The following is an 11,223-nucleotide window of genomic DNA, read 5'->3' on the forward strand; positions in this document are numbered from 1 at the left end:
CTATCTTAAAAGAAATGTGAATTTATGAACCTGTAGACTACATATTCTGATGAACTGTTTAATTCTGACATTAAAATTAATGGTAAACACTAACCTCACCATCAAAGATTCTCATAATCTTTCAGAGCAAATAGAAAACTTCAAATCAAGGCTCCCTTTCCCTGCTTCCAATGGCCATCTCCACCCTCGGATCTGTTTCGTAACTCATGTCTGCACATTACTTCCTAATGTAGATTTAAAGAAAAATATTTTTCTAGATTCTTTCTTGAGCACCCATCAAAAGAGAGGGTAAAAGTTAGGAGGTTTATTGTCCTTCCTTAACGTTAACATTTCAAACTATGTGGGTAAAAGATAATAGTGAAGTTGTAAATATGAAAAATGGTAGAGGAACATTTTACTACATATTGGAGAATTGCCCATCTGGGCATTTCAGAACCCAACTGGAGTACAATATTCTTGTGTATTTGTTGCCAGGAAGAAGATCCCAATAGAAATAACCCTATATGATAGTTTTATACGTTTTTATTTTCCACTGAAAAACTTTTTCACTTATATCTTTGATCAAGTTTTACAAGTCTTTGCATTTAGGAAGAGGAACCTTCATTTAAATGTCCATCTATACCCAGAAGACAGTACCTTTAGATGGGACAATGTTTATACATGATCAGCATTTTGATTCACTTATAACTTTATTATTTATGTGCTTGCTTACTTACACTACGATTAAAAATGAGTATCTATGTCCAAGCATAATTTTAGTCATAATTGAATATTTACTTAAAAGTAAATGAACAAATACGTACTTTTTAAAAAGAGATTTAAGCATTATGTCCTCAAAAAAAAGGTATTTTCTAATGGTTTATTATGTATCATTCCCACTATATTAACATTTAGATCTTAAAGTCAGACTAAAAAAGACAATGAAAACATTTTGTGCTTCCTTTATCATTCCTATCAAGTGCTTTATAGTCTACTTAATGGCTCAAATTTGTAAAAACATATAAAAGGAAATGACAAAGATTGTGTTTGGATGAGTCCTCACACCTTNATATTTTCTCTTAACAATTAAAAAAAAGATCTCTTATAAACAAAAGGTACAATATCACATTTTCCATATTTGATGGTATTTTGGTCTGTCTCATACTAAATATATTCTTTAGAGAAAAACTCCTTTTTATTTTTAAATTCTCTGCAAATAGCATTCATGTTTTGCAATTCCATTGTCTGTATCGTAATAGTATTTTGCCTCATTGCCATTAAATGTTGACATATTTTTATAATAGTAACCCCCCCAACATAATAAAAACCCATTTATTTTCCTTTAGATCACTTTCTATTCACTAACAGAGCTAATGTTAACTTGACTGTACATGTTTAAAGAAAAAAATATTTTACCTAATGTCACTTTCCCAAACTCGATTTTCATCCAGATCTTCAATAAACTTCTCTCCTTTCATCCAGTAAATTAAAGGACTGACATCTCCACTGTACCCAAAGAAAGCTCTGCAGGTTAGATTAGCTGAATCGCCTGCAGAGAGAAGGGATAGAAATGTGTTATAAAATTATTCGTACACTCGTATTTTAGGCAAACTGGCAGGTAACATTTTAATCACTTCATTGATTTAATGAAACATTTACCTAAAATGTTTTTTCAGATATTTTTAATCTTTGTCAAATTTATAGAATATGTGCTTTTGACAGTTTGTTTAATGAAATAGGAGTTACAAGATTTTGAAGACTAGTCGGCTATTTTATAGAAGGTTCTCCCAGTTATGCTTGCCTCGTGTTTTTACACGATTAGATTTAGGTTATGAATTATTGGGAATGATACCACAGAGGTGATGTGCCCTTTTCAAAGCGTGATATCAGAAGGTACATAATATTAGTAACTATAAGATTTTACAGGGCAGGTAGAAGGTGTTTCTGAGTTTTGGAAGTGGAAAATGGAAAGGAAATCTAATCTTTGGATGGGAAACAGAAGGAATTGTAAATCCAGAATCCTCTAAAAATGTTATTAAAATATTTCCACTATATATGGAATAATGTTTTAATTAAGGAAACTGACACATGCTCAGGTAGATAAGCACATTAAAAAACAAATGAACAACTCATGAGAATAAATACTTGGGATTTTTATTAGATGTAAAATCAATGATGCAACTGCAGAGATTAGTTTCTTTCAACATGCTACTCAGGAGACACCATTGTAATGATGAGTACAGATTGGTTGATCACTTAATAAGGTAAGTGGAGGTCTCTGACTAAAAGGTGGAAGTGAATTGCATGCCTGCAAAAGTCAGGTTTATTTCCGGATAGTTTATGCCATTTTGCAAACACCTGGTTTCCCCAAGCCTTAGCCGGCATTAGAGAACTGAAATATTCCAGTACATACTAGTTATTAGTTCCTGTTGCCTCCCAAGTGGAGCCAGAAAACGGATGACAAGATAAGGAGCTGTAAGGGCTTACTCCAACTTGAACTGGGGCAAGGGGACTGCTAGGGTATACAGAGTGCCAAGGGCAGACTGCCCAAAGATGGGCCACTTTGGCATACTGATTATTTTATTTTTTTAATGTTTATTTATTTCTGAGAGAGAGAGCAAGAGAGCGAGAGCGAGCGAGCGAGCGAGAGAGAGAGAGAGTGAGCGAGTGCAAGCAACGAAGCAGGGGAGGGGCAGAGAGAGAGGGAGACACATAATCTGAAGCAGGCTCTAGGCTCCGAGCTGTTACCACAGAGCCCTATGTGGGGCCTGAACCTCTGAGATTATGACCTGAGCCGAAGTCAGAAGCTCAACCGACTGAGCCACCCAGGTGCCCTGGCATACTGATTATTTTAAATGAAAGTTACTTAAGAGACAGCCTGTACAAGAAGGACATTCAGACCATCTCTTGTCTCTCTGAACGCAAGAAATAAATATCCCATGCGAAAGGTACTCTCCCTGTACCGGAAGGTAAAGAAGACATCCTTATCACCAGATAGAGGGAATTTAGAGCTGAGAAGGCTATATAAACAACCCTTGCTATTTTTACCAATGTCCTACTGCAGTCAATATTCTGTTTGGAATTCCTTACTAATGGAAACTCTCAAAGTTTTCTTTGTCCTGTCAATTCCTCAGAGATTTATTGCCTCTTTGTCTGAAAAGTAAAAAAACAAAAAACAAAAACAAAAACAAAACCCAAACCTGCCTGCCTTAGTCATTTCTTTAGGAATCAATTTCATTATTGGGCCTCTGTGTGCATGTAATAAAACTGCGAGTTTTTTTTCTCTTGTAAATCTGTCTTATATCAATTCTTAGTCCAGCTGGAAGAGCTTGAATGGGAGAGGAAGATTTTTTCCTTCTCCTCAGGTATTACAAGAAGGGCTGAAAAGTAGACCCCAGCAACACCTTTGTTGGCATCTGAAACAAGCAAACTTTCTCAACTTCATAAATTTTTGAGAAGATTCTAAAGGATCCTGGCAACTAAATTCCTTTAAAGTGCAATGAAGGAGGGTCCTAAAGACTGGAAACCTCAGAGCTATGAGTTAATAGTGAACGTATTGTGAAATTGTGCTTATGAGTGATTCCGTGAGTATACCTACTTGCAAATGACATATTTGATAAAGGGTTAGTATCCAAAATATATAAAGAACTTATAAAACTCAACACCAAAACAAATCCAATTAAAGAATGGGCAGAAGACATGGACAGACATTGTTCCAAAGAAGATAGATGGCCAACAGACACATGAAAGGATTCTTGACATCATTCACCATCAGGGAATAGAAATCAAAACTACAATGAGATATCATCTCACACCTGTCAGAATGGCTACAATTAACAACATAAGAAATAACAGGTGATGGCTAGGATGTGGAAAAAGAGGAACTCTCTTGCACTGTTGGCGGGAGTGCAAAGTGGTGCGGGAACTCTGGAAAACAATATGGAGGTTCCTCAAAAAGTTAAAAATAGAACTATAAGTAACTGCACTACTGGATATTTACCCAAAGAATACAAAAATACCAATTCGAAGGGACACATGCACCCCAATGTGTCCACACACACACACACACACATGCACACACACACACAGGAATATTACTCAACCCTAAAAAGAATGAAATCTTGCCTTTTGTAATGACATGGTTGGAGCTATAGAGTATTATGCTAAGTGAAAGTCAGAGAAAGAACTACCATGTGATTTCACTCATATGTGGAATTTAAGAAACAAAACAAGCAATCATAGGGGAAAAAAAGAGAGGCAGACCAAGAAACAAACTCTTAACTATAGAGAACACACTGATGGTCACCAGAGGGGAAGTGGATGGGGGATGGATTAAACAGGTGATGGGGATTAAGGATTTCACTCATGATGAGCACTGGGTATTGTATGGAAGTGATGAATCACTAAATTGTACACCTTAAACTAATATTACACTGTATGTTTACTAACTGTAATTCAAATGAAAATGTTAAAAAATAAATTCTATTCTCCAAGTTCTACAATTTTTACTTGATAAAATTAATATTAGCTTTACTATGTGCATTGTGTAAGAACAACTCATAAATTCTTGCTCATTGAATATTTTTAAGATGGCATGATACAGGCTTCTTTTATCTCTGTTTATGTCTCCACGTCCTCATGGATTTTGATTCTATATACAATAGTCATCATTAGTGACAAGATAAGGAAAGTGAAGAAAATGTCTACAACTTTTAAGAGGCAAAATGAAGCTCCAAGTAAGTTTCTNTATTCTTTGCTTTCACTGCTTTTGTGCAACTTAATTACCTGTTATAGTGCCAAGTAGTCATGTACTCAGCAGTAAATCTCAAAGTTCTACCTGGTGTGATGATTAACATCACATGCCCAAAGAATCTACATATATTATAGAGTTTAAAATTCACATGTATCAAAAATAACACAATCAGACTTTTAAGAGATCAAGTTTTAATTCTTAGGTGGCAGTTAGTGGCTGTAACTAATAAATAGAAGTCTCTAGAAACTGCTTACTTTACCATCACAGTTTTATTAAATATGGGGGTTTATAAATAATGATCATGCCATTAGTAGTTCAGCTTGATCTTTGTTAGCAGAGAAGTGAAGTGAATCTCTCACTGGGACCTGAGTTTGTTTCTCTTACCACAATCCTCCCTTCCCAGATGAAGGGATTTTCCATTACCTAATTCTTCAGGTCTCTCATTTGCAAGCTTTGCACTTCCACACCTAGAAAATGGCTCCTGCACCCATGTGAGCAATGACTTGATTCTCAACCATTCGTGGCTCACTTGGTTTTTAACTACCTACTTTGCCTTGAGCCACAGTACTGGAGGTATTGGCAGTGTTATAGGGGCACCTAGGGGAACTCTATGCACACTTGGACCCGGCTTGCTGCAGGTCAAAAATTTGAATTCCTGGAAGAATAAAAGAGGTTGGAGGGAAAAACAGAAAAGCACTCCAGGCTGAGAGGAAAGAGCATGAATGAGAGAATGCCAAGAACTTTGGAGGAAATACCTAACTTCAGAGTGGCTGAAGCTCAAGTGCATGTCAGGGTGGGGAGAGGACTAGGGAGAGAATAGAACAGCACTAATGAGGCCAGAGCAGTGATAGCTGTATCCTTCTAGGTGGGCCATGTTGAAGACTTGGGCCTTCCATTTAAAGGCAGTGCTAAGCTAGAGAAACGTTTCAAGTAGGAGACTGGCATAATCACATGTGAATTCTAAGGAAATTGCTCTTACTGTATTTGCAAAACTGGGACTGGACCAGAGAGAATAAAGAAGGATTTAGAATGTTACAGTATCTTGGGATCACATAAGGAATAGTCACTGCAAAGATCGGATTATTTCCACATAATTCCTTAAAAAGTGAAAGCAGTGATACAGGTCACTATGCTTTTTATCAAGATGATAAGAAGCTTTTCAAAGTGGAGGTGAAATAGAAATCCTGATAAGGTAGAACACACTTTTTATTTTTATAATTTACATGCACCTNGGGGGGGTGGGTAGAGAGAGAGAGAGAGAAAGAGAGAGAAACAGAGACAGATGGATTGGGGAGTTGTCAGCTGCCTCTCAATGCAATTGGGATAGAAAACCAACCTGAGCAGAGAGCTCTGTTCTGTGAAGAGATTTTTGAGTGGTTTCTGTTAATTATACCTACTTGTGTGGCTGAACACCATGACATCATGCCCCTTCTGCACAGCTATGCTAGGAGGACAGGACAGTAGCAGCCCGCACCCTGGGAAGACAGTCTGAAAGGAAGTGCCAGGTAAAGTCTGGCTCACACCTGAGACTACCCAACTGCCTAGTGTTGGGGAGGAAAGCTGTGTCCACCCAGTAAGTACTTTTCATTTGAGAAATGATGGCTAATCACATGAGTTCCAGAGAATGGTGACTATGGATCGCAAGTGTGTATTACCTGTGTGTGAAAGCAGGAATAAAGGGCTCCCGTCCCTTCCTGTTCGCTCGAATAAGAACTGAGAGTTGACGGAAATTCACGGGATAGGGTGGGACTCAGGGAGAAGTGATGCACTTCTACCCAAAAAAAGGGCAGACAGAAATTAAGGAGGGCAGATAGGAAAATGAGAATAGAAATTAGGAGATTTTATTTAGGGAATTACATAGTTAGGAAATAGGAATTGAATTCAAAACGATACAACCGTGTTTATACCCTGAGCAAATGAGGCAGGACATGTCAGTTATGTAACAGGTTTGAGGCATCTGAATTTTAAGAGCAGTCCACCCATGATTCATTTCACATTTTCATGCTTTTTAATGTTATATTCTTTGCTTTAAATTTTCCTCATTTCTACTTCTTCCAAAAGAGTGACTTGGCTTTTCTCAAAATAGTTCTTTCTTTTCTTCGCCCATAGCCCTTGGGACACACATCTGTATTTTATCATAACATATTCCTTACAGTACTTGGTTTGTTTGCATGTCTAACCCAGCAACTAGAATATTTATTCCCCAGAGGCAGAAATTATATGTGTATTTACCTTTGTGCATCACTAGGACCCATTACAGTGTCTTAAATGTGTTAGGAACTTAACAAATACTTTCAAATGAATAACCTGCTTAATATCTCTTGTACTTGCATTCTCCCTTGGTTCCTTTTTTGCAAAGTTTCATTAATTAAAGGTTACATGTCTACAGCCTATTTCAACAGGCCAAGTCTATCTTATAAACTAGTCTTGAACATTGCAAATGCAGAGCCTCCTCATTCAGATGTTATTTCACCTGTGGGCTGAGGCCATTCATATCAGTTTGTAGAAGTCAGTTACTACCATCTTCAGAAATTCTGTAAGCAGGTTTTTAAACAGTCATTATTAAAAATCAAATTATAAAAGCTTACAATAAAATATACTGTATTACAAACTAAGATATTGGGGTGCCTGGGTGGCTCAGTTGGTTAAGCATCTGACTTTGGCTCAGGTCATGATCTCACGGCTTGTGGGTGTGAGGCCCAAGTTGGGCTCTGACAGCTCAGAGCCTGGAGCCTGCTTCAGATTCAGTGTCCCTCTCTCACTCTGCCCCTTCCCTGCTCATGCTCTCTCTTTTTCTCAAGAATAAAAAAACTTTTAAAAAATCCCAAAGGTATTAGACATTCAAAGCTCAAAAATTCCTAATTATTTGGCTATATTCTTCATCGATACTATCTGTAGGGCAGAAATACTATATAATAGTTTGCCACCGTACATCTTTTCCCAGCTGTACATTTAGTGAGATTATATTGGTAGCCTGCTATCATCAGCTATGGTGGGAGTGTATACCCCAGAAGTTGCCAAATGCTACAAATCAGGTTATGATTTATTGTTTTTGTTGTCTTTCTATACTTGAGGCAACATGGAGAAAATGTTATTAATGCAGACTAAACTTAAAAGTGTCAAGTCTACAGCTGTTATATTGGTAAAAGCACAAACATAAAAATATTCTTCTCACATTCAAAAAGTATAATTTGATTCAGTAAAGAAATTGCTTACATCATTGATGAACAAATACAGTTCTGACATATATCTCCAACATCTCACTCTCATTTGCCAATGAAAAGTAAAGCGTCAAGACCATTTAGATGCCAGAATTAAACTTGGAGAACCAACTGTTAAACATTTACCAGCACACCATTCTCTTTAAAAACTGTTCTCTCAAAGAAACTGCATGTATATAAGAATATAATTCACATATCAATTTATCCATGTAAATGGTTTTTAGTATATTCACAGAACCAGGAGCACAATCAGCTCTCGGAAACTTTGATCCCTCCAAATAATCTTGACCCAAAGAGTCACTAGTCAATTCATCCCAATCCTCCCCAGCCTTCAACAATCACTAATCTACTTCTAATTTCTGTCTCTATGGATTTGCCTATTTTGGACATCTTGTATAAATGGAATCATACAGTACATACCCTTTTGTGCCTGGCTTCTCTTGCTTAGCTCAATGTTTTCAACGTTTATCCACGTTACAGGATACATCAATATGTCCCTCCTCTTTGTGGCTAAATAATATTTCATTGTATGGAAATACCATATTTTGTTTATCCATTCATTAGTTGATGGACATTTGAGTTGTTTCCAAATTTTGGGTATAATGACTACTGCTGCTTTGAATACTCCTGTACACATTTTTTGTGTGGACATAAATGATTTCATTTCTCTTGAGTGGAATCTAAAAGTAGAAGTTATATCTGAAAGTTAAGTTTCTGGGTCATAAGATAATTCTATGTTTAAATCTTTGAGGAATTGCCGAACTATGTATTTCCAAAGTGGTTATTCCACTGTACAATCTCACCAGCAATGTATGAATGAGGGTTTCAATTTCCCCATATGCTAACCAAAACTTATTATCTGTCTTTTAGATGACAGTCATTCTACTGAGTGTAAAATATTACCTCTTTGTGGTTCTTACCATTCATATTAAACCAAAATTTTTTATTACATATAATTATGTTATTAATAACCAATGTTTGAAATTATAAAAACAATACCAGGATAAAAGGGCTTTTATTATACCACAGAATGTAATTGTCAACATCATGGCTAAAATGCTTATTTCCCCACTGTTGTGTTGTAGATCCTCTGATGGACTTATAANCAAATATTAAATAAGAAGTTACTATAAATGGGGCCCACAGGATCATCTCCTTTAGATTCAATACAAGAACACTGATCAGCATCATTTTTATATGATGATTTCTTTGTAGTTTGGCTAAAACAATAACACATAAGCAATAAACATTGTAGGATGCTTTAAAAATGATAAAAGTATTATTTGAATATAATAAAATCGCACACTTAACCAATTTAGAAGAACTGCTATTTTTACTTCCTTTGAAGAGAGAGTTCTTTCTTTCAACTGTCCAAATATAAGAAATCTATGATAATCTCAGGGTGCCTATGTGGCCCAGTTCATTAAGTGTCTGACTTTGATTTTACCTCAGGTCATGATCTCACAGTTTGTGGGTTCAAGCACCCCGTTGGGCTCCGCACTGACAGAGTGGAGCCTGCTTAGGATTCTCTCTTTCCTTCTCTCTTGCCCCTCCCTGCTCATGTGTGTGCATGCACTCTCTCTCTCAAAATAAATAAAATTAAAAAAAGAAATATATAATAATCTCTTATCAGCAAAGTGTGAAAATTTGTTGATATAACAGACTTTTGTATTTGTATTACAAAATGTAAAAATCTGTACATTTTGAGTTACTCTATATGCAGTTTGAGATATTCTAAACAGATTCATATAAAAAATATGCCCATATCTTGTCAAGAATATGACTCATCATCCCTATAGAACAAATGGAGTGTACATGGTAATGATTAGTGAGAAGCCTATCCACCCTCAATATATTTGGATGGAATTTCACATCCAGAAAAAAAATGCCCTTAAGAAACTTAAGAGCCAGAATATGCAAAATAAAAACAACAGAGAATGCAGATTTAAGGAGCATTAATTCTAAAATTATTAAAAACTTGCTTATAAAATTTTAAAATGAGACATAGTCTGCCTAATATGAGATTGTAGGATGATCTACCTCAGCATTTTGGGACCCTGTGGCAATAAACAAGTGAAGAAGGCAATTCAGGAGAAAAAGGTATNCTTATGGTTAGCTATGGTCTATATCCAAAAATTATTATCATACTAATTTCCATAGTATCAAAAAGAAAATAATAAAAATCTTATTTACATGAGAAATAAACAACAAATTACAATGAGAGATGGGTGTGGATAAATGAATGACAAAATCATATCAAGTCATTTTAAAAGTTTTATGAAATACACACACACACACACACACACACACACACACACACACNNNAGGTGCCCCGCCAAGCTGTATTTCAGATTTAATGTTACTGTTATATACATATGTATATAACAAGTAGATTTCAGCAAAATTATTCTGTATTCATTGAGAAACTTAAGTAGATAGCTATTGTCAATAACTATCCTTACAAAAAAGTGCAATGATAGTAACAGGGGACAGACAGCATTTGGATGCTCTTAAGAAAGAGCAAAATGTACTGAGTTTTATATATATATTTTAAATACAAAAATGTGTATATTTAAGGTGTACAGCATGATGATTTTATACATACGACTATACACACATACAGTGAAATTATTACTACAGTCAAGCTAATGACCATATCATCTCCTCACATAGTTAATTTTCTATTTTTTGTGATGAGAGTACCTGGCATCTACTTTCTTTGAATGTCCAGCATTCAGTACAGTACTTTTAACTATAGTCATCATACTGTACATTAGATCTCTAGACTTGTTCATCTTATAACTGCAACTTTGTCCCCTTTGACCAACACCTCCCCTTTCTGCCACNATCCCACATATAAGTGAGATCATGCAGTTTTTTTCTTTCTGTGTCTGGCTTATTTCACTTGATGTTTTCCAGGCTCATGCATGTGGTTGCACATGTCACGATCTCCTTTTTTTAAATGTTTATTTATTCATTTTGAGAGAGGGAGTGAACAAGCAGGGGAAGGGCAGAGAGAAGGAGAGACAGAATCCCAAGCAGGCTCTGCACCATCAACAACCATGAGATCATGTCCTGAGAAGAGATCAAGAGTCAGATGCCAAACTGACTGAGCCACCTAAGTGCTCCAGGATCTCCTTTTTAAGGTTGAATAATTTCTACCTCACATATTTATATTCTCACAATTACTTAATCCATTCATCCATCAATGGGCACTTAAGTTGTTTCCAATCTTGACTATTGTAAATGGTTAACAGGTATATGAAAAAG

General features: G+C 36.0%; 1 protein-coding gene across 1 annotated transcript in view; it reads right to left on the bottom strand.

Annotated features, from left to right (window-relative positions):
• Positions 1–11,223, bottom strand: part of IL1RAPL1 (interleukin 1 receptor accessory protein like 1) — a 639,823-nt gene that overhangs the window by 50,007 nt on the left and 578,593 nt on the right. The window contains exon 6 of the mRNA XM_077763082.1: positions 1,396–1,528. Within this exon, the coding sequence (XP_077619208.1) occupies positions 1,396–1,528 (133 nt within the window). The remainder of the gene's footprint in view (positions 1–1,395; positions 1,529–11,223) is intronic.

The sequence above is a fragment of the Crocuta crocuta genome, unplaced genomic scaffold (genome assembly GCF_008692635.1).
Source record: "Crocuta crocuta isolate KB4526 unplaced genomic scaffold, BGI_CrCroc_1.0 scaffold486, whole genome shotgun sequence".
NCBI lineage: Eukaryota > Metazoa > Chordata > Mammalia > Carnivora > Hyaenidae > Crocuta > Crocuta crocuta.